Genomic DNA, 24665 nt, shown 5'->3' with positions numbered 1-24665 from the left:
GTACTAGCAAAACTGAGAATTACTGTGAGAAATATTTATCAGACTGTAGCAAGGATCTTTGAGAAAGGAAGTTAAAGCATGTTTTAGAATAAAATGTTACTTTGTCCTGAGCCAAGTAAAGAAATACGTGAAAGTTTTAAAGTCCTATTAAGACAGAAAATACCAACCAAAAGTCTTTGAGAGGGAGCCCACTGAGTAATTTATTAATATATTATCTTCATTTATAGTAAATATTAAAGGTGGTTGAGAGAGACACACAGAGAGAGAGAGAGAGAGAACTAATTCCCAGCTTCTGGGATGAAGATTCTATGCACCTGCTGTTTGTCTTGTCTTGTTTATACTGTTTGGTATAGAGATGACACTGAAGCAGCATGCCATTTTGGGGTGACAAAAACCAGCAATAAGAGATACATTCTCTAAGTCTAATGTAGCCTCTTTCTCTTGCCCATGTTTCCAGTGATGTCTCATGAAGCGAGATAACAGCTTGCCAGTTTGGAGGCATGGTGGTACATAATGGAGGCTCTCAGCTTTGCCTCTTTCTTTCTTTCTTTCCCTTTCTTTCTTTTTTTCTTTCTTTTTCTTTCTTCCTTCCTTCCTTCCTTCCTTCCTTTCTTCCTTCCTTCCTTCTTTCTTTCTTTTTTTTTCTTGACAGTGTCTCTCTCTGTCGCCCAGGCTGGAGTGCAGTGGCACAATCTCAGCTCACTGCAACCTCTGCCTCTTGGGCTCAAGCGATCCCCCTGCCTCAGCCTCCAAAGTAGCTGGGATTACAGGCATCCGCCACGATGCCTGGCTAATTTTTTTGTATTTTTAGTACTGAAAAGGTTTCACCATGTTGACCAAGCTTGTCTCAAACTCCTGACCTCAAGTGATCTGCTCACCTTGGCATCCCAAAATGCTGGGATTACAAGCATGAGTCACCACACCAGGCGAGCTTTTCAATTTCTTAAAGGGACAAATTTAATTTTCCCTATCCAGAAATTTGATGCCATTACTAACTACAGTCCTGTGAAACTTGTTGATTTATACATGATGCATCTGTATAAACCAAGGAAGGAATAAAGTTTGTTCAAGTTTCAGACTAACTTAAAGAGCTGAGTTGTTACAGATATATCATCAAACTCAGTCTGCTACTGGATCTGAGCCCAACACTCTCCATGCCTTTTGCCTCCCCAAAACTCACACAGAGGACATAGACTGACCAGGTTTCTAGAAGACACCATTTAACATAAGGAAATGCAACCAAGGAATAGGTTTGAGGGAGAGGGTCTTACCTTTGGGGAATCAGCTTCTAGAGTGATTAGGAAGGGGAGCTTATGACAAAAATGTAATATAAAAATTAAGTAGAAAAAGTTAATTTAAGGTTACGAAAATAAAGGAACTTAATAATTATAGTAAACACTGTCCCAATTCCCTCAATCACTCTCTAACAAAAAGAGATATTAGCATAACATAGGAATTCCTTTTTCTTCAGATCAGCATCTAAGAGGACTGGGTGATTTGAACTCTTATTTATAAATCCTGGAAAATTCACCTGGAAATCCTTTGATGACTGTTGATATTTAGGGACACACTCTTCCCCCAGCATGCACTTAAAACTACCATCCACAACTACAGGAGTTGTTTGTACATTTACATACAGAGAAGTAAGAATGGATAGAACTTTCAGGAGTTGAAAGTTTTGGGATAAGAACTTTAGGGAAGACTTTCAGGGGGTTGGAGTCAGGACTAGAACTATACTAAATATAAATATTTATGCATATTTATAAAATATAAATATAAAATACACACAATGCATATCAGTTTAAAAAAGGGAAAATAAAGGAGTGCAAAATGTGGCCAGACGTCTAAAGGGGTCCTGGGGGAAGTGGGTGATGAGGGAATAAAATAAAATCATACTGAAAAACAGTAGGCCAAGATGAATGTCCAAAAATGCCATGCATTGTGACTCATTTCTAGCACAGTTCCCCATACCACAGTTGGTATGAAAAACATACCAACATTTGAAATAATTACAATTTCTACCCACTTTTGGAAATAATTTTCTGGAATATTTTAGATCTACATTTGATGGAAACTAATATTATTCTTTTGCTTATGGTTTATGTCAAAAACAATTGGAATTAGTATAAATTCTTATTATTTTAAAATCCAAACCTTTTAGAAGGAAAGCTTGACTCCTTATCTTTTGAGTTATCGGCAGTAATCAGAAGGTTCCTCCACAAGGCAGTCTTTGACATTTCATCAGATATATTGATCACAGATGGATCATCTCTAGATAGGAGTTTCCCCAAATGAAATAATAAACATTACATAAGTAACTGCAGTTTTTCAATGACAGAAACTAAATATAGGACAATCATATATCTATGAAGAATATTTTTCCCAATTTTTAAATTGTGGTAAAATACACATTACATAAAATTTACTACCTTAACTATTTTTAAAAGTACAGTTCAGGGTTACTAAATACATTCATAATGCTGTGCAACCATCACCACCATCCATTTCCAGAACTCTTTTTACCCTATAAAACTGGAACTCCATACCCACTAAACCATAACTCTCCATTTCCTCTTCTTCCCAGTCCCTGGCAACCACCATTCCACTTTCTGTCTCTAGGTTTCTGACTTCTCTAAGTGCCTCATATAAGCAGAATCATACAGTATTTGTCTTTATGTGACTGGTTTATTTCAGTTAGTACAATATCCTCAAGGTTCATCTATGTTGTAGCATATGTCAGAATTTCTTCCTTTTTAAACCTGGATAATGTTCCATTGTATGTATATGCCCCATTTTGTTTACTGTACAGTATTTTTGATAATTAAAAATGAAGAAGTATTGAATATTTCTCTCAATTATTGAAAACAATCTGTGAAAAATAAAAAAATCTAAAGAAAATGTTCTAGTTGAATAGATACTGATTTGGCCTGTGGTATCCTTAATTCATTTCAGATTACAGAGAATGGGTTCCGCATGTCCATTGTTTAAACGCTTGCCCCTAACATCATAGCAACCAGATCACTTTCCTCCTTTGCTCAGACCTTGCAGTGGCTCCCAGTCACTCAGAGTCAATGCCAAGTCCTTATAATGACCCAAAGGCTCTGACCCCACCTCACTCTGATTTCACCTCCTGCCACTGCATCCCTGCTCATTCCTTTTCAGCCCCAATTCAGTAGCCTCCTGACTGTTCTGGAACACAATGGACATGGTGCTGCCTGGGGGCCTTATCCTTGCTCTTCCCTCTGCTCATAATGTCCCTTCACATGGGGCAACCCTGCCCCTTCTTTGTTCAAATGCCGCCTTTTCATATGACCCTGATTGGTGATAGGTCACAGGAGAGGAACAAATGCAACTTTTAAGAGGAACAAAACCTTGGGTCTCCCTCCCTTGCCCAATCTGGAAATGTGTTCTTCAGTTCCTCTAAACCCTCCAGCTGTTTTGGTCTTCCTGTAAAGATAGTTTCCTGGTAATTCAAAGCATCAGATTGATTACTTTCTTAAAAAAAGCATCATGTGGAATAGACATTTTTCATGATATTATGTGAGGAAGAGTCTTTTGAGCAAAAGATTTTTTAAGATACTTGATTGAACGAAGCTATACAATTTTTTAAAATGCAGTACTACTTAGATAGTTTCATATGCTAATATGCATTGTGAATCTCCAAACTGGAATGCAGTTTGGAACATTTTTTCAAACTTACTTAACCACACAGCCCTTTCGAGAGTGGTATCACATGAGACTAGGTTTCTACCTAATACACTTGGAAATATGCTGGTTCAGCTAAACAATCAACAGGATTTTAAAATTTAAATGTTGTAAAAAAGAAAAAAAGATAAAACATCTTATACTTGTGCTCGCTCTTAAGTGGGAGATAATTATTTTTTTTAAATTCTAGGGAATATAATTTTAGAGTCAGACCCTAAAGATCTAGAAAATTCTCTCCTATTTTGGTTTTTAACACTATGACAAATTCCCTTCTCATAAAAAAAGTATTCTCTGTATTTTTATTGGCATAACCTTAAATTATTCATAAAGACTTTGAGACTATAAAATTGGGCACTAATTGATACTTAGAATTGTACAAGATAACTATTTAAACTAAACTATATTGAGAGGGAGACAGAGAAGAGAGAGAGAGTGGAGAATTTTGGGCCAAATGCTTGCAAATGTTTTCTTTATAACTTCAGTAGTTTGCTTTCTTTTGCTATGTCTTTGTACGTAAAGAAGATTAGAAAATTTTGGAGAATTGCATAAATATTTCCTAAAACAACTGATACAACTGAATCATTTAACTTAAGAAATAGATTATGTCTTTGGAAATTCCTTTTTTAGCAGCAAATTCCCAGAGTTAAAACATTTACCTGTGATCAGCTTAGTGAATACCTAGTCATTTATACCAAAAATGAACCTTGATCTGTCTTCTGGTGCTACTTTCTGAGAATATGAAAGGGATTTTTCATACACATTATAAAACAGGAGCAAGAAAGACTTCAGACAACAGCTTCCTGCTTCACTTCATTTAATGCAATTTGATTATAGTCACACAGCTATTATTGGCAAAACTTAGTAGTAGGACCCAGGTTATCTAACTCTTGGTTCCTTCTACTCTTATACAATTTCAAGAAACCTCTCTGAGGATCTACACAGTATGAAATTCTTAAAGTATATAACAATGCATTTCATTACTTTAATTGATGTGTTTTTAAATTTATGTCTTACCTATAGTGCCCTTCCAATGGGAGTTGTACTGTGCCCTCATCTTCCATAGCTAGCATACTTTGTTCTTCCTGAAAAGACAAATGTAAAGTATATAAAGTGAACCTGATGAGTCTCCATTTTACATTAAAGAAGAAACACAGATTAATGTTTCATTATCTCATTAACCTCAAGACCTTCCACTCTGTTTGCATTTATTAATGTTAGCACAGGTCCTTTCAATAAAATATCAGCTACCAAGAACATAAGTAATTAATGAGAGTCTCATAACACAAAGTAATTTAAGTGCTAACAACAATCTCCTTCATGTCACTCAATAAAAAACATGTTAATTTCCAAGCATATTTTTTAAAAATTAATCTAATTTTATAAGAAAAAAGTATGGGTGATATAACCAGTTTTATTGTTATAAAGGTGAAATTATATTCCCAGAATGCTCTATGAGGAGGGGATGAGGGATGTACTCAGAACAGTGGTTCTCAAACTTCAGTTTACATCGGAATCCCCTGGTGGGCTTGTTAGCAATATCCCCCAGAAGTTCTGACTCCATAGGTCTGGAGTAGAGAGGGCATAAGAACTTCTAGTTCTAACAAGTTTCCAGGTGATGTTGATTATGCTGGTCTCGTGACCGTATTTAAAGAACCACTACTGTAGAGAGTTGGAAAGAGACAGTAGAAGATATTAATATCTTCCTGTATGGATCAAAACACAGATGTGTCTTGAGAGAGGAGGAAATGGAAGGTTTGACTTCATTTGGATGTGTTTTAGGCTTTTGTTTTATGCTTCAAATTTCTTCTTATAATGACAATATTCCATCTTTCCTCAAAGGGTGGAAATGATTTATATATTCATACATGCATTTCTTCATACATAGCATTTTAAAACTAAATCTTTGGGATGAAGACAATCTTATGGCTACCATACTGAAAAATTCTGGTTTCGTTTTCAAATAATGTTATCATCAAACTTTTTCCATGAAACAAAAAAAGAAAGTTATTCATAGATTATAGCTTTTATTTAATACATTTATATAAAAATGGGTCAGTTCAAAGAAATACTTTAGGCCATTTAAAAATGTTAGAATTATTGGTTCTAACTCCAGAAATGGAATTTTAAGATGTATAAACATAAAAAACTAGTTGACCCCCTGCCCAAATGGAAACTGATGAAAGAAAATAGGGATGGCCCTGAAGGCTCATTTCCTCTTTCAGTAGCTTAGCAGAGCTAAGCTGGCCTGATCTAGCTTCCGGAAACACCTTGACCTTTGGTTGATTTTATTATTCCTGGCATGCAAGACTTTTCCTAGTGTCCTTGGTAAACACACTTTGGCCCCCTCTCAGATATCCCATAGTCTGAATATTCCATGCCATATTTCTTGTTACCTAAAGAAACAAGTGTTTTCTAGTGCCTCTTCAGCTAACCTATGAAGATATAATGCAATGTGGGAGCAGATCTCATTTCTCTCTTGGGGTACTCTCCCATGCTGGCCAAGGAAAGCCCCTCTCTGCTGGGACTTTGGCTGTGGTGCATACAGAATCTCTATGCCCACCCTATGATTCGGGATAATGGAGATGCCAGAGACTGCATGAGCTCTGCTACTTCCCTGCTTAGAAGCTTTCCCCAGAAACTCTATGTTGTATTTGTTCTCTGTGAGGCTAATGGCATGTGCATTACCCTTTTGCATTCCAGTAACTAATTTTATTTTCTCTCTTTGCTGTTCTTCAAGGAAAAAATTTTCTTTTAGGGCCTATCAAATGTATTCTACTTGTATATTATGCCTATTCTCCTTGTCACTTGGCCACACTATTAGAACTAAATCAAGGTGAATGGAGATTACCATTGGTTGGAATTACTCATTCAAGCATTTTAGCAGAGCTGATTTGCAGCCTAGATTGAGGCTTGCCTTACAGCTGAGTTAGTCATAATATATGAAATATATTACATGCATAATATATATTGTAGGCACATCCTTGTGGTCATGGGCAGAGCATATGTATCATTTCAGGTAGAAAAGGTTCCTTTTTCCTTAAGAAAAGTTACCTTAAGGTACATGGAGGGACATAAAAAGTAGACACTCAGTGGTACCAAAAGCTACATAAGTAAGACAAGATAGGAGAAAGATGCAATTCTTTCCTTGGTTGCCTACTGAAAGGTGAAGGCTGGTATATGATATCATTTCTGGCCAATCAAGAGTAAAATGTCAAGAAGCAAGGTAGAATGGTTTAAGAAAGAGTAAAATGCAAAAAAGCTGAAGAGAAGAACAGTGCCGTCAGTGCTTAGGTTACCTGGCAGCAGAAAACGAATGTTCAAGATTCAATCTAACAGCAAAAAATTGGACCAAAGCTTTGGGAAAAATTTTGTTTTTTCTTCAGATGATTTTCCACTTTTCTCTCAAATTGCTTTCAATAATTATTTTGCACTCTGTGGCTTGTTAGCATGTGTGGGCTTTATACTAGTCATAATTCTATCCAAACAAAAACTCATCACCTCTAAAGATAGCTTTTCCAAGCCATGCTTATCTGAAGAGAAGGGTGGCAGAGCAGCCGCTGCCTTCAGTGCCAGAAGGAAGCTGGGTGGGCCCCAGAGCGCGGGGATGGAGGGCCGGCTGCATCCCGGCAGCACTGTGAGAAAGCCAAAAATTGAGGCTTTCTGAGGAGGAGCAGTCAAATCAGGCAGTAGCCATCATGACAGCCACAACCTAGGTTATCTCAATAAGATCAGAGAAGAAAGAGACAGCAAGAGCATAAAGCTAACTGAGTAGTTGCCAGCTTAGAAGTCAGAAAAGTACCTTAAAATGAGTTCCATTCAGCTCTTAATTTACACAGGATCCATTAAAAGCATGCTGGGTTCTACAACATGGGGAAGATGTTACAGGGATGACGATGAAAGGTAGAATAATACATAATACCCAAGAACATAATCCCCAAGAACCTTTGAGAGAGTTCACCGATTTAACTAGAGGGACGTTTATGCTATGATTTAAATGCCACCTTTTAATTAAGACAGCAAAAGCAGTTTTCAGGTATAAAATAAGTGAAGGACAATTAATGCTATGTCCAGTACAGGGCAAGAAAATTGAGGCTTAGAACAACAAATCTACTCCAGAACACTCAAATATTTATTGAGCATGTATTATGTGCTATGCACACAGTTAACAAGAATAATAATCCAGGGGCTATTAATTAATCCATTCAATGGCAGGTAGTCTGTTAGGTACTGGGTAGATAATAATGAAACGAAAGCTATAAACTTGACTCTCAGAAAATTTAAGGGATCATTATGAAAAGTACCAAAGTCAAGGTTGTAGCAAGGAAGAAACTCCAGGTGGGAAGAAACAATGTAGGCCAACCATAAAAGTGTGGAATAAATAAGATGTGTTTGCATGACAGTGAACAACGAGCTTGGTTGGAGCCAAAAGTCTGTGCTGAGTAGAGGCGGAAGAGATAAATTGAAGTCAAATCCTGGTGTGGTTTGATAACAGGGTGTTATATATCGAATTACATCATGAGTTTGAATTGTATTTAGTGATAGCATTACAATTATGATTTATATATCATGATACCTAACAAATAACAAAGATAGTTATCCTTTAATTACCTTTAGTGAACTAGGTTACATTTACAACTACATCCATTTTCAGGCAAAGTGTGTATCTATGTAGGAGCCCTCAAATATCTTAAAGTACAAACAACGGCAACAGAGACCAATATTCACGAATATGCTTAGAGTGTCAGAGAGGGAAAATATTCAGCAATTTTAGAATTCACATCTTAAGAAATGGAATATTCTTCAGAAGTCAAGCTCAACCCTTTTATTTTGCCTAAGAGCAAAACAAAGTCTACAGAAAGTAGAAGTGTCAAACCATTTTCTTCCTCAACTAATAATAGAATAGACAATGCTGCAAACATTACATAAATATATAATCTTTGAAAACCGTGTTATTTTTATAATAGATATTACTTATGATTTCCAATAGATAGAAGAGCCAATACATAAAACTAACAATGAGAGTGGAAAAGGAAAAATGGAGAGTCCATATAGAGTCATATCAATACATAAATGCAACATATGTTTTTCATCAGAATATTAGATTCTGTGTCTCTAAGTAATCATGTAAATTATTGTAAGTAAAAAATTCTGATAGAGTATCCTTGTATTTAGAAGATTATATTTGATTCTGTGGTTTTAGGAAAGGACTTATCTCAAACTTTAGCACCAGAATCACCCAGAGGTCTTATTAACAGAGATAGTTGGCCCCATCCCCAGAGTTTTGATTCAATAGGTCTGAAGCAGGGCCCAAGAATTTGCATTCTAGGTTGCCAGGTGTTGGCTGATGTGGCAGTGGTTCTGGAACCACACTTTGGGCAACCACTGCTTATGGAAGAAGAATATGCTTGCTCCACTCTAAGATTCAACTAGAAATGACATTTGTCTGTGTAATAATTTGGCCATGCTTCCCAAATCCATAACCAATTCTGACCTGTCTTAGCAGTAAGACGTCCTCTGTAATTTGTTTAGTTGCACTTGTTTTTAGATTGCTTTTATGTTCTCTTGACCTTTTTCATGATCCTGCATTGGGATCACAGGGCCCCATTTGCCCTTTTTTTGTTTTCTCCTATAGTGTATATGTCAGAGTGAACCCCCAGCAAATCAAGAAGTATCACTATCATGATCACTTCCACAGAGTAGAATTTCTAGGATTTATCCAACACTAACCCCCTTTCCTCCTACCCAGGAGCAAACATTCTGCTGGGATTTTCTGCCTTTAACAGTAAGTAGCCTTTTGTCAAATGTGTACAATGGCCTAGAGAATATTTAAGTAGGAAGGAAGGCATGTTGGTACTCTGAGCACATTTGGACATCCAGAATTTGATTCTGCAGTCTTCCCTTTACACAGAGCAATGTGCAAAATGTCAGGGTTCCAATATTCATTTCTACCCTGATTATAATCCTTTCTTTCTAAAAGCTGAAGCATATGCATATGCATATGCATGAAGTACATGAAAATTTGGAACAGAAGCTCTGCGACCTTGGACTGGCCTGTGTAGCTATTTATTCTGCTTAACTCATTATTGAATTTTAAGGTCAAATGAATGTTTTCTCAGTGCCATAAGACCAGAAATGGGCTACTGATAGGAAAACCCTGGAGGCTAAAGGTAAAAGCTTGTATCTATCATCAAAAGGACAAGAGGTGAGCCTACTTTAAATTCAAGTCTCAGGGAGCTGAGACATTTCTGCTATTTACCATCTTGCCAGTTCATGATCAAAGTTACTCAATTAATTTGAGCAATTGCAGAAATGCAATATTTCTGGAGAACTTGTCCGTTTACCACCTTAACACACAATCTCCTAGAAGACTGGGCCTTAGTATAAGATGCCACGGTAAGAGCACATCCTTCCACTGAGTCTGTAAGCCTCAAGAAAATAGAATACCAAGATCTGGGCAAACAAGTAGAAAATCAACCAGGAATTTAACTTTTAGTATAATTATTCCTAAATCTTCCTAATGTCTTTACTGACCATACTCTTTTAATACTAATTCTAAGCTAGAAAGTGAACCTCTTTAAACTTCCTATTTTCTCTCCTGTTCGATGGAGAATTAGCTGTCTTTGCACTAGTTAGAGCTATATTTTATTGTTCAATTATAGATTATTTCTTGACTGTATTATTGGTTTTCTTGTTTCTTTCCATGTACTGAGGATCACATGAAAGTATCATCATATTAACCCATCTGAGATTTTAAGGATCTATAAACCTGCCTAGTTAATGTACTGCAAGGCTTTTCCCTCTAACTTGGATATGAAGGATTTAGCAGTAAAATTGCCCCAGTAAATCCATTTTTGTATCTTTCCAGAAAGCATGAGTTCTAGGAAATTTAGTAATATTTAGTTACTTCTAAAATCTTTATCTTCATAATCAGAGAACAGTAAATGCCCATTAAAGTACAGTGGGTATATAATATAAAAAGATTAGACACTGATTACATATGTTCTCTGCCCTATGAGATTCATAAATTCCAAAATGGGCATATGGCACACACACATATAAGTACCATACATGCATAGCTATGTGAGTGGTTCTGGGCAGTGGGAATGGCAAATTCTAATAAATTTACAATTATTATTATACTTGTTCTCTCCTATTTCACAGAAAATAAAAGGAGAATCTGAAATTATCTTTGAATCACAGTCAGAAAAATATTAAACATTACATAATAGATTACATATCATTTTTCACTTTGTGAAGTTCTAAAAGGCAAGAATGTTTCATGGTATGAGTATGATCTAAGGAGAATACTGTGAAAGGGATGATTATATGTCTGGGGCTGTGTTTGTTTTTTTTTTCCAGAAGCAGTAAAGACAGTTAACAAAAAAAGCAGAAAAATACAGCAAAATCAGATATGTAAGTTACTGCTTGAGTATAATTAATAGTACAGTAAGTGCTCACTTAAAGTTGTTGATAGGTTCTCGGAGACTGTGACATTAAGAATAAATAAAACCAATTTTACCATAGGCTAATTGATATAAACAAGAGTTAAATTCCTATGGCAATATCTGGTCACAAAAACATCACCAAACTTCTAACTAAAGACCCAAAATGTTTTTAATATTAAACATTGAAATAAATGTGAGTTATACAAACATGTAAGAAAAGTTAATAAAAGCAAGTAAGATATTGAATTACCAAATTTCTGGTGAGTGAGAGAGTGACTGAGGTCATAGTAGGGGTGGATTAAATCAGGAACGAATGTTTGCAAAGTGAAAATTGTAAGGAGCACATCCTACCACCAAGCAGTTCAAAAACAATAGCAAATATGGCTGGGTTCACTGAGCATTTTCATACCAAATTGTTGTCGTACATTTGTGTGATTATCGTATACTTGATGAATTTTTATTTTACAGTCATTTGTATTCATTTATTCATTCCTTTTCCAACCCACTTATTCCAGTTCAAGGTCGAGGGTGGCTGGAGCCTATCTTGGCAGCTCAGGGTACAAGATGAGAACTAAGACTGGCCAAGATGCTATTCCCTTGCAGCACACACTCACACACACACCCACATTCACTCACACTGAGCCAATGTAGACACGCCAATGAACCTAATGGGCACATTTTGGGGATGTGGGAGGAAACCGAAGTGTCCAGAGAAAACCCACACAGATATGAGGAGAATGTGCAAACTCCCTACAGACAGTGGCCCTGGCCAGGGAATTTTTTTTTCTTTTCTCGTCAACATTATAACAATGCTATATTATTCAAGGGTCTGCTGTACTGACATTATCAAAAAGACTGGAAGGGAAGCTCACAGCCAAGAGCTTTTCATCAAAATTAAATTAATTTAAACCTTCTTGGGTGTTGTGTTTGATCTCAATAATTTTATTTACATCAAATATGGATAACTTAAGATTTTAGAATTTCTGTGTTCTAGTGTCCGTTTTATTTAAATTTAAGTTGTGCCAAATTATACCATATTTTCTTGAAGAGTATCTGAGGATGAAAGCAAACGTTTACTAAAGCCCTAAAAAGAAATAGAGACTATCAAAATATCCTAGTCAAAGTTGTTTTTTTTTTTTTTTTTTGAGACGGAGTCTCGCTCTGTCACCAGGCTGGAGTGCAGTGGCTCACTGCAACGTCCGCCTCCCGGTTCAAGTGATCCTCCTGCCTCAGCCTCCTGAGTAGCTGAGACTACAGGTGTGCACCACCATGCCCAGCTAATTTTCACATTTTTAGTGGACATGGGGTTTCACCATGTTAGCCAATATGGTCTTATCTCCTGACCTCGTGATCTGCCCGCCTCAGTCTCCCAAACTGCTAGCATTACAGGCGTGAGCCACTGCGCCTGACTCAAAGTATTATTTTTCAAAAAAGCGCTAATATTTAAATAAAAGTATATCAAACAGAAAAATAAATAATAACAATTGTATAATATGATTTTTAGTGTTAACATTAATATTACTAGAAGTATGATTCTAAGTATTGCCTTCTACAATATTTGGAAAAATTGAAACATTCTTACAGAATTAAGACATATCAAGATGAATCTCTATCTGTGGGAATCCATTGTTAGTGATAGAACACCATGTAGAGTAAGGGAATTACCAATCACACATTATGTAGCCATATTGGTATAAATTTCTGAGAAAAAAACCTCATTTGATTTATGGCCTGATCTGACCTCATCAAATGACTAAGACCTCTGAAACATCTGCAAATGAATTCCCCAAAGGAAATAGGAAATATATCTATGGTTTGAGGAAATAGAAAGTTGAATACATTTACTGACTACTTATAGAGAAAAATAGTATAATTCTCATCAAATATTTTATTTCAATTTCATTTCTATTTATGTGAAAACTTTGTTGTGTTTTACATTGTATGGGCTCAATCATTCTGCTAAATGTTATGCTAGTTATTTTCCCCTCATTTACACTCTTTGTAGTTTTTATATACTTAAAAAAATGTTGATTAAGTAGCTTTCAAAATAGACTCAGGCTTACATATAAACTTTAAATATGCCATGAAACTTAAAATACATTGTTATACCATATAAAATAGAATAAAATAAATAAGTAGCCTGTAAAAATAAATTCCAGAAGCTTCTCCAACATCTACTCGATCTTAAATCACTTTGAAAGCAAATCAGATCAACATTTTTCCTAGTAAACATTTCACCTATTTCAAGAATAAATAATTATTCATTAGAATATTTTGATTAAAACTCTGTTCCTTAGGAAAATACCAACAGTAATAATTTCTCTTCTTTTTGTTCTCACATATGTAACAAAAAAACAATCACTGCATGATCATAATTTGGAAATAGTTAAGTATCAGTAAGTTTCTGCCATCCATAGGAGAGGAATCAGAAAAACGAGCCTTACAATTTGGAGGGTATTTTAGTACAAAGTATTTCCATATTTCATTAGGATTTGGTTGTCTCCTATAAGATCTTCATTCTCTCTCTGTTCAAATCTTTATGATTTTAAACATTAAACTTCCAAACTAGTCTACTTGTGGTTGTTAGTGATCACTGTCTAAAGATAAAAACAATAATTTAGTTTTGCAAAGAAATATTACTATGTTCCTTTTTTCTTTCTTTATAAAACATTGATTTTGCTCTTACTTCTTTTTCAGCATCTTCCAGTTTCTTTTTCTTACTCTCGGGCATTAAATCATCCAACCAGCTGAGTTCCCGCTTCGTGAACAACAAGTCCATCAACTTTCTTACAAATACCAGGGCTAACACCTGAAGTAAATAATAAACTAGTTTAAAGTGGAAAAAAAATTAAAACGAGAGGTGTAGTTCTGCCTGTATGGTTTTTGGTAGAAACCATTTCTATTAGGCCTGTGATTAAAGTAAAAATTAAAGATATATATGTATAAAACATTGTCTAGTCTTCTGATTGCTTCATTTTCTTTTCTTACTACATCACCACAATAACGACTATGATTTTACCCAATATTAGAGTCTATTAAATAAGCTATTTAAAAAAAACTATAAAATGTATTTGACCATGTTTCCTTAAATACATGTAGTTAATAGTTTATACTATATTAAACGAACACTAGAACATTCTTATCTATACTAATAATTACGAAATTATTTAGTCATTCAAATTCACTATAGTTTTTGAAGTATTTGAAACTTGCCTGGAACATTTAATACAATGTTATTTTTAAAATCCTCCTAATTTTTCATATTTGCTAGTATCTTTAATGTTAAATTTTGGAAGAGTGAATTTTTCCATCCAGCTTCAATTAATTCAGACTACCACAAACATTCAGAGTGATAGAGACAAAACTAATAGGAATCACTGAAATTCATAGGCATTCTTAAACCCTATCTTAGTCTCTACTTTTAGTGCCAAAACTTATATTTTCCAATAATTGTTCAAAATGACTCTGTTGTTCCAATTTCAGTTCGTGTGTTTATGTTTCCAAAGAGACCAGCAAATCAGAGAAAGAGAAAAATAGTTGACAGAAGTTTCATACCATCATGGGAAAGACAATAGCAGCTCTTGAAACTTTTATTATCCACAAAAGGCCAAGGCAACTCATCTGAATAATTGTGAAGAGATGCACTTTTCGAAGCGGTACGTGCCTTAGGTATATAAAATCTGGTTGATGTTTTGCAGGCATCCAGAAGAGCTTTATCCTATCAAAGAACTAAAAGATTAAACAGACTAAATTGTTTTTAGGTGTAAGACAACAATAAAAGTAGGACAAGTTGATGTTTAATATGGTCCACAATTTTGGGTTAAATGACATACCTGGATAACACTAAGTTGATACCTGGGCATCAAGACAATGGGATTGTTATGCTTACCCTCTGAAACACTACCATTTCAGTTAAATAATAGCCCACATTTTCTTGAATATGGAGACGGGTTACAATTTAGAAGAGTTTAAAAATAGAAAGCCAATGTTAACTATTGCTACCTTGAAGAGTGGAGCCCTGTGAAGCAAAACATAACTACCATCTTCTTTTTCGCTGTCACATCACAATCTCTTCATTTATTTGCCCCTCAATATTGGAATTCCTGGACTCTCATTCTTTGTTTTCTTTTCTCCTGGAATAGTTCATCCATACCCATGGCTTTGACTTTTCACATACTTGCTAATGATTCACAGACCTACGTCTCTGCCTTAGCTCTCTCCTGAGTTCTAGACCCTTATCCAGCTGCTAAGTACGGTATTTTAACCTCCTTATTTTGACTCTGCTGTTTTGACTTTGCCCCTTTAATTCCCAACAAAAGTTTAGATGCTGTCTTTATGAACACAAACATCTTAACCATAAAAATTTAACCTAAATAAATTTTGTTAATAAAATATGTTCCAGAGCAAATTTTGTTAACTCTATTTAATTTCTTGATTAACTTTATATACAGCACTGTCAAGTCATTTATATATTTTCAGTTGTATTTTATTAAAATTATTTTCATCTCAATCAATGTTACTTGTTTCAATCTTGCCATAAAGATAGTACATAGTATTACATAACACTATTGTTATAGTACTTCATACTATTATGTTACAGCTTTGACTTTGAGGGCTTTTTTAATCAAGCAAACCAGTTTTTCTCTTTTTGAATTTTATAAATTAAATGCACACAGGAAGCTTAAATCTTTAATCACATTTTATTTACTAACAAATCATACTGCATGATAGTTTTATTTTATGTAGATTATTTGGTTTATTGTTCTTCGGCCAATTTTTGCAATTTTCAGTGTTTCCAACTAGATGTGATTATTTAGAAAATAATGGTTTCAATCACTGTCAGTCACTGTTTTATTTCATGCCATCTCTACAGTAACATCCATTATGCATTTTCAAAAAGTAATATTAGATTTTATTTCTTAACTAATTTATTCTAAAAACTGTAGGCAATTCTCACCAAATATGTCATATTAATATGCAAAGAACAGTTGTCCATTGAGTCAAAATGTTAGAGTCAAAACACCCTGTTTTACCAAGACCTGCTTGTATACATAATAGGAATCTCAAACTCAACATAAATCTATCTATCCTTCTGTGTTCTGTGTCTTATGGCACGACATGGCCTTCCTTTCCTCAGTTATCTAAATAAGAATCATACACATATTAGTTCATTCCCTGACCATTCATTTATTCATATTCATTTATATATTCCAAAAACATTATTGAAACATTCTATGCAGGCTACTAAGTGCCGAACTCATTCCTGAATAATATCTCTCCATTCTGTCCATGTACATGTCATTAAGTTTTAAAATTTCTATTTCCTAAATATTATTTAAACTTAAAAGTCATTAAATAAACAAAAACTTGGTGCATGGTAGAGGTAGGAATAGGAAAGAAATAAAATAAAATCTTCTGGCTTACAATGGAATATTTCCTTTTCTATAGAACTAGTTTTTCCCAGCCACCATTTCTCCATTTGTGAAGCTATGTTATTGCATAAGTGTACTTCAGTGTGTGGGTGCTTCAATTGTTATTGTTTAAATGGCACATTTGCTTTACTTTGGATTCCTGAAGTGTTGGAATGAATATAGATGTGGGTATATATCTGAATGCAGAAACAGCATTCCTGAGAACACTGTGATCTGTTTTTCTGCCATGTTTCACAGTAAGAAGCCCAGATAATAAGTTTCTTAATATTGCCAAACAAGCAGGTAACATAGATTCCTTCAACAGGGTAAGAGAGTAACATGCTGCTGGAACTGATGATATTCAGCATATGTTTAAATAATAATCATCATCATGATAAATGTATTCTGAGTTTTACATTTGGTTTTTATTATATCCTAGTATCAATATCACATTTCCCCACCCAGTTAGCTACAATTCCAAATAGGAATTTCAGCTGCCTGGGCTTGGGGCTCGCTTAAATTTTCACAAACCCTGTTTCTCAGTCTGAGACCCTGTTCATCAACGTGTGCCCCAGATTGATGTTTCGTTTGTGTTCTTTAAAACTCATTATATTTAACTCATGGGCCTTTGATAATGTTTTCTTCAATTTTCATTTAAAAGATTCACACCCCAAATAATTCCAAAACTTGACATTCTTGTTTAATTCTAAACCTCATGAGTATAAAATCATGTGGAATTAGAGGAGAAAATCTGTTGAAATCTATCATCAAAATGATTTTACATTGTTTCTTAAACTGCTGCTGTATTTATGTGAGCCTGGGGCCTAATAATAAATGCTTTTCACTTACAGATGAAATTAGTACTCATGGAACTTTTGCCAAAGGCAAAAAAAAAAAAAAAAAAGAAAAGGGAAAAATAAAAACAAATAAACAAAACCTCTTCCATATTCTTCCCTAATGGCTTACGAAACAAATTCTATCAAACTACACTTTTCATACATGAAATTTTAAATGAGCACATTAAATCTAATTTGAGTAAAATTAAAACATATAACATGGCTCAACCATCTCCCTCTCCCAGTTCATTTTTCCCAGTGTCAGGATGAAGAGTCAGTCATACTATCAACTTTGGGTGTTCCGTGACCCACAATGACTTCATACTTAAGTTTGCCTCAGACTGGCAGCCAGTATTGTCTTAAGGCCTAAGTGCTGCTTCTTCTCCCAAAGTCAGAAGCTGGTTAGTCATTTGCTCAGGAACAGAGATCCTGCGCTGCCTGTCCTGCAGGTTAACTATCCTCTTATATGCTATGAACATCAGCAAGTCTAGCTGTGTTATAGAAAAAGCTGCAATTTATTTTTGCTTTTCAGTTGACAAAATACTATATGATAAATAAGTCTCTAGTCTCTTTTTCAAGAACATTGGAGTGTTGGGCTAAATAATGTTAAATTATAAAATAAGATTTTTCAAGGGACAATTTAAGTAGAAATCTATTAGTTTGCCGGGACTGTCCTAACAAATTACCGCAGCTTGGTGGTTTAAATCAATAGAAATATATTCTTCCACACTTGCGGAGGCCAGAAGCCTAAAGCAAGATATCGGCAGGGCCACACTCCCTTTGAAGGTCTTAGGGGAGAAAACTTCCTTGCCCCTTTCAGCTCCAGGTGGCTCCTAGCACCCTTGATTTATGGCAGCAAAACTCTAATTTCTTTCTCCTTTTTTTTTTTTTTTTTTTTTTTTGAGACAAGAGTCTCCCTCCGTCGTCCAGGCTGGAGTGCAGTAGCGTGATCTCGGCTTGATGCGATCTTCACCTCCCGGGTTCAAGTAATTCTTCTATCTCAACCTCTTGAGTAGCTGGGATTACAGGCATGTACCACCACACCCGTCTGATTTTTGTATTTTTAGTAGACACTAGATTTTGCCATATTGGTCAGGCTGGTCTCAAACCCCTGACCTCAGGTGATCCATCCGCCTTGGTCTCCCAAAGGGCTGGTATTAGAAGTGTGAGCTGACCGTGGCTGGCCTTCCTACATCTTCATATGGCCTTCTTCCCTGTCCTGTGTCCCTCTGTGTTCTCCCCTCTTCTTTTTTTTTTTTTTTTTTTTTTTTTTTGAGACAGAGTCTCTCTGCCTCCCAGGCTGGAGTGCAGTGGTGCAATTTCCACTCACTGCAACCTCCACCTCCCGGGTTCAAGCAATTCTTCTGCTTCAGCCTCCCAAGTGGCTAGGACTACAGGCGCCCACCACCACGCCCAGCTAATTTTTATATTTTTAGTAGAGATGGGGTTTCACCATGCTGGCCAGGATGGTCTCGATCTCTTGATCTCATGATCCGCCCACCTCGGCTTCCCAAAGTGCTAGGATTACAGGCATGAGCCACACCACACTCAACCCCTCTCCTCTTCTTATAAGGACCACAGTCATTAGATTTAGGGCCCACCCTAAATCCATGATTGTCTTGTCTTGAAACCCATATCTAATTACATAGGCAAATAATCTATTTCCAATTAAGGTCACATTTTGAGACTCCAGGTGGACATAAATTTTCAGGAAACACTCACTATTCAACCAATAACAGTATCATAAAAGAAATACATGGGAAGAATTTGCCTACAGCTTCTGTAAAAATTTAGAATACACTTGTGGAGGTTTTAAAATATGTCTACAAATTCTTTGATACTTTTCTCTTCAAGAGATAGTCTCCCTTTTCCCTTCACTTGGGTGCAAGCTAGACTTAGTGGATAGCCTCTAACAAATAGAAAACATGGAAAGACCATGTATGACTTTGAAGACTAAGTCAAAAAGCACTTCATCCTCTTTCTCTCTCATTCTCTTCTCTCTTCTTTCTCCTCTCTCTCTCTCTCTCTTTTATATTGCTCACTCTGAAGGAGTAACATTCCATGGTTTGAGGACACACTAAGGATTCCAATGAGAGGCCACTGCGGCAAAAGACTGAGTCATCCTACCAACAGGTAGAAAAAAACTGATGCCCTCATGCCCACAGTTGTGGAATAGCCATTTTGCAAGCAGATCCTCCAGCACTATCAAACCTTCAGATGCTGTGGACCTTGTCTACACCCTGACAGTGACCACATGGGACATCCTGAACCAGAACCATCTGGCTGATCTGTTGCCAAATTCATGCCTAAAATATTTATTTAACCAATACTTACTTAAATAATTCATAAAGTTCCCCTTATACTTGAAACTGCCTATATCTTTATTTTAGTCTAATTTTAAAAATAATCCTATAAATATAACAGTAAAACAAACAAAATAAGTGGGAAAACTCCCGGGATATCACTATCTCAACAAATTGTTTTTATTTCTACACCTTCCTTCACAACCCAGCTCAAACTCATAGCTTTATAAACCTATGGTCAATAGTTTCTTACTTTGTATTATGTTGTAAGCATTTTTGCCATGTTACTTTTGTGGTTCCTATAATTATCAATTTTCAGTGAATATACCATAGGTTACCTAATTATTTTACTGCTGTTAGAGAATTGGGTTGTTTCCAATATTTTAATAGTGTGTGTTACAATGAACATCTTTGTGCATAAAGACTTTTCCTATTCTTACCAATAGATGTCCATACACATGATTAAAGTGTCAAATATTATAAATATTTGGATATATATTGAAATATACTACTATGATTTTTCTAAAAATGCTGTAAAATCTAAGCCTCTTACAGTTTTAATAAACTTATGATAAAGAAAAGTACCATAAGATTATGAACCTTAGATGCTGGAGAGAATCTTCTTTAACTTTTGTAACTCTGACAAGTTTGAAGAAATTTAATTGTGGTCTAAAAGCTGTTCCTCAGGTGGTGGCATTTTCTCAGCTGTCACATGACTTATCAGCGGACCTTAAGGTCAGTCATCACAGATGTGCCTGTAGTACTGTAAGTAATTTACCTGAATTCCCTTTAGAGATGAAGCACCCATATAAAGAAACACTCCATATAGCACTGGCATGGGAATAAACTGCAAAAGAACAATTGGAGAAAAGGCAGAAATCATTTTCAAATATATTGTGGTTTTGCATTTATCAAAGAAAAAAACAGGGAAAAAGGCATTTTTGAATAGAAACAGTATAGTACAGATTCAGAAGACAAGGATTCAAGTTCCAGCTCTAGCATTTTTAGCTGTGTAACCTTAGGTAAGTTACTTAAGCTCTCTGTGCCTTAGTTTCTCAATATCTAAAAGGAGATGATAACAATAGGGTTGTTATAACTATTTAATAGGTCAAAATCTATTTTTAGAAACCATGTAGTATATAATGAACAATAATATTATTATTATGCCACTTTGGAGACAACTTGAATTTTGTTTTACAAAGATAAGATATGTGGATTAAAGGTAAAGAATGAAGCTAACATTTAGATGTGTTTCCTGTATTATACCAGGTATTTGTAAATATATGGATAATTCAGATTTTCTCTTTTTATTGGAATAGTTCACATCATCTTATGTCTATAAGATAATTACTTATATAACAGAGATTAATTCTTGCAAAGGTACTTGTGTTAATGATCAAATACAGTAAACTAGTGTAAATGATTAAATAATTTAATTAAAATGTCAAATTATAGGCAAATATAATGTGTTGTAATTTATAGCGCAATTAACACACCTTGGAAATATCTGACAAAATTACATGACAAAATAATTATTAGTTAATCCTCTTAAAAATAGATTTCAAGTTTTGTGTGAAAAAAAAATCACTATATGCAATGATGATGTCCAGACAGTGGTTTTACAGAGCACCTAAAATGGAAAACTGCATATGTGACTATAATCAGGCTCATCCCTTCACCTCTATCTCTTATTAATAGTAAGTAATATTAACTGCTAACATATTTATCCACTGACAAGAAAATAGAATCTTTATGAATGTCTGTAATGAATTCGGGTCACAAGTCAGTCAGAAACAATGAGTGACTTTTTCCCATAGCTTGATCACCATTTCAAAATTGTTACAATAATTTACTCATCAAATTTTACTTTGCCAGACTAAATTTTTATGTATTTAAGGGTTTTAAAATATAGGACATAATTTCCCTCCCTTAGGTTATGAAGAATTATATAAACATGGTTAAGAAATTCATCACTTTCATCACATGCCACACAATATTTGCAAATTCATGGCTCAGATTCAAATGAAAATTTTAAATGATGATAAATGTATTCTTCTTTCTCTCAAGTTCATAAAGACAGATTTTGTTACCTTCAGAATACTGGTCATAAAGACTGATGAACCCATAAGAATAAAAATCATAAGCCCAGTAACCCTTTGCTCCCGAATGCCGAGAAATTTGGGTTGTTCTCCTGGAGCTGAGCATTCTGATTCCAGTTTTAGGCTATTGACATGAGTGATGGAGAGGACTGTGGCAGCCACAAACCATGGCAGGCCCATGATGGAGCATACACCGAGCATGACAGCCACCATTAATAGGTCCAGATGATACCCACAACCTTTCTGTTTAAAAAAGAAAGAAAGAGAGAAAGAAACTGTGTCAATAACAGGGCTAAGGGTGGCCTGATTGCGAATAGAAACCACTTCCTGATGATACTCAACGAGCCCTTCATATCAGATCTCCTGGAGTAACTCTTAAACAAACATTCAGTTTCCAGTTGCCCTCTTTTGTCTCATTGGGTGACTTTTATTAGAAAAAATAATATAATGGAGCCTAAGCTTCCCTGTATAGTCATTTTTTCCTTAATATAGTGCTATCTTGTTCTAATTTGTTTCAGTTTCAGCACTAGACAAATTAAGCCCCTCCTTAGAAATCACAGTTTTTTGTTTTCTATTTCCTCTGTTATGCTACTCCACTGTCACTGACCTCCAGGTGTTGCAAACTAAGTGCCTCCTAGGACCAGGCAGGAAATGTAAAGGAGGAAAAATAGGTGCAGTGGCATGTGTGGAAACTGCCCTCTTGCACAGACAGGGTGCTCTCTGAGGAGGGAAATCAAAGATGGGGAAGAGCACTCCCTCCATACCCTGCAGGAATCAAAAGTGTAGAGCCTCAGAAGCAGCCAAAGGGATGGCCTATTTTATGTTCCACCTTTTATTTTTAATTTTTAGTGACTGCTTCATGAGAGGCAGTATAATAAAGTGGTTAAGAATATAAGTTCTGGAGTCAGACTGCCTGGAATGAAATGCTAGCTCAACCAATAAATCACTTAAGCTCTTGCGCCTCTTCTTCCCTATCTGAAAAATGATGATGATGATAGTAGAAGGCACCTCACTGGATTGTTGTGATAATTAAATTAGTTGATGTTGTAAATCATTTAGAATAATATCTGTTGAATAGAAAGCAATCAGAAAATGTTAGGTACTATTATGTTCTAGTGGTTAAACAATAAATGTTTCTTTTGTACTCATTAGGTTTCAAGGCTCCTTAAAAAAAGTATTAATATGTTTCTTAAGAGGAGATAACTTATATAATTTCTCAGTATTTCCTCCAGTTTTTAGCACAATCATTGGCACACAATAAGCAATCAATAAAAGTTACAAATTGACTTTTTTGAAAATAAAATACATATCAAACATTTCAGAATCAAATTTAGTAAGTGTAATTTTAAAATAAATACAGCAGTTAAATTTGTTATTATGATCATGAGCAGAAATAACCAATTCTTCTAGGAGAATAATAGTCTTTTTTAGAGGTAGTTTTATATAACTTCAAGCAGTTTGTAGTCAGCATGAGAGCTCTTATAGCCTGGAGTGTGAAACACACTGAGTATTTGTTGCATATTCGTCATGGTAGTCTTTTCTCTGTGATTTTGTTTTCTTGTTTTCTTAGTAAGAAGATTCTTAAAGTCAGTTGTACTTTCTTTCCTTTCTGCTCATCCTTTCCAAATTATAAAAGTGCAAGAGATGATAGTGAGGAGAAAATGAGAGTTATGCACCTAAGGACCTGTTCCTCCTATGTTGACACCAAAGCAATGGTACCCTTCATTGGTTCAGCTTACTGGGGCAATACTACAATTTACCAAAATATCTAACTCAATTTCCTGAATGAATATGACTCTGGAAACTTTTCTTTGCAAGTAACTCAAGAAAGAATTTGATTAGCAAGAGTTGAAGAGTAGGAAGAGAAACTGCCTGGTGTCAGCATAACCAAAAAAGCATAGGAAAAAGTTTTGCCAGGACCATAATATCATCCCTTGGCCCTTTTGCAAAACATTTTGGAAGATGTAATTCCATAGAATAGAACTCAGATTTTGGTCCCTTTAAAGGACAATGTCTTAAGCAGTTTGAGAAGTGTTTTGTCCTAGCAACTCTGAAGTGAGAAGGATGTAGAACAGGGAAGGACCTCATACTTAAGCCTCTGCCTCTGAGGGAGTACAATGTGAATGGTGCCCCCTTGGAGCTGTTTTGCAAAATTATGGTACTGCTAAGAGAAAACAAAAGATGTAAGAGGAGCTGGTGGCTGTGAGATGATCAGAGGAGGGCAGAAGACAGCGGGCCTTGAGAGTCAGGCTTGTACTTTTTAGCACACCTGGACTTTCTCAGAGTCCACATTCACTACATCTCAATAATATGAGGGAGACCTTCATCACGATAGTGATTTCCAATAGCTCTTATTGAATGTTTTAAAAATATGATACAAATGTAAACAGTGGGATTCTGAATTGCAGGAAGTAGGCAAAATAATTCTTTCAGAGGAAATAATTTATTTTCTAAATTTATAAAGCTAGTTTTGTAATATATAAATATATAACAAAAACAAAAATATAATTTCCCCTAATTATGCTGTACAACAATGGGATTATCTTGATTTAATGTCAACCAAAGGAAATAAATAAAGCAGTTCTTGCTCTTCCCCTAACTAACCAGTATCCTTCTTGCCTTTCATTTAAAATGTCTTTAAAAACTTGGACTTTGTAACAAAATTATTAGCTGATAGGCATGCCAGCCAAAGAGAAGAATCCCTTTGTCAGACAGAGAACTCTACACCTTCTAACATATTTCTGTAGATTTTTTTCTCAAAGACAGAGCTAGAGCTTTTATTCTCACATTCATCCATGAATCACAGGAAATGGACATATGGGAGGAAAAGGGAGCATAGCAACAGGTGATGCTACACCAGACCCCA

General features: G+C 35.3%; 1 protein-coding gene across 8 annotated transcripts in view; it reads right to left on the bottom strand.

The window, feature by feature from the left end:
* The window catches only part of SLC4A10 (solute carrier family 4 member 10), a 365731-nt gene that overhangs the window by 6266 nt on the left and 334800 nt on the right, over nucleotides 1–24665 (bottom strand). For 7 of the 8 annotated variants that reach the window (XM_054549397.2, XM_063712834.1, XM_024243567.3 and 4 more), the window contains 6 exons: nucleotides 21791–22042; nucleotides 20479–20547; nucleotides 14706–14879; nucleotides 13837–13959; nucleotides 4720–4787; nucleotides 2155–2271 (listed from right to left, as the gene is read on the bottom strand). In XM_054549397.2, coding sequence (XP_054405372.1) covers nucleotides 2155–2271; nucleotides 4720–4787; nucleotides 13837–13959; nucleotides 14706–14879; nucleotides 20479–20547; nucleotides 21791–22042 — 803 coding nt within the window. Of the gene's footprint in view, nucleotides 1–1271; nucleotides 1311–2154; nucleotides 2272–4719; nucleotides 4788–13836; nucleotides 13960–14705; nucleotides 14880–20478; nucleotides 20548–21790; nucleotides 22043–24665 lie in introns of all 8 variants that reach the window. The other variant, XM_024243564.3, reaches the window with a different exon arrangement.

This window comes from Pongo abelii, chromosome 11, assembly GCF_028885655.2.
Source record: "Pongo abelii isolate AG06213 chromosome 11, NHGRI_mPonAbe1-v2.0_pri, whole genome shotgun sequence".
NCBI classification, from domain to species: Eukaryota; Metazoa; Chordata; class Mammalia; order Primates; family Hominidae; genus Pongo; species Pongo abelii.
The sequence above is the reverse complement of the archived record's forward strand: the minus strand, read 5'-3'. Positions and strand labels throughout refer to the sequence as shown.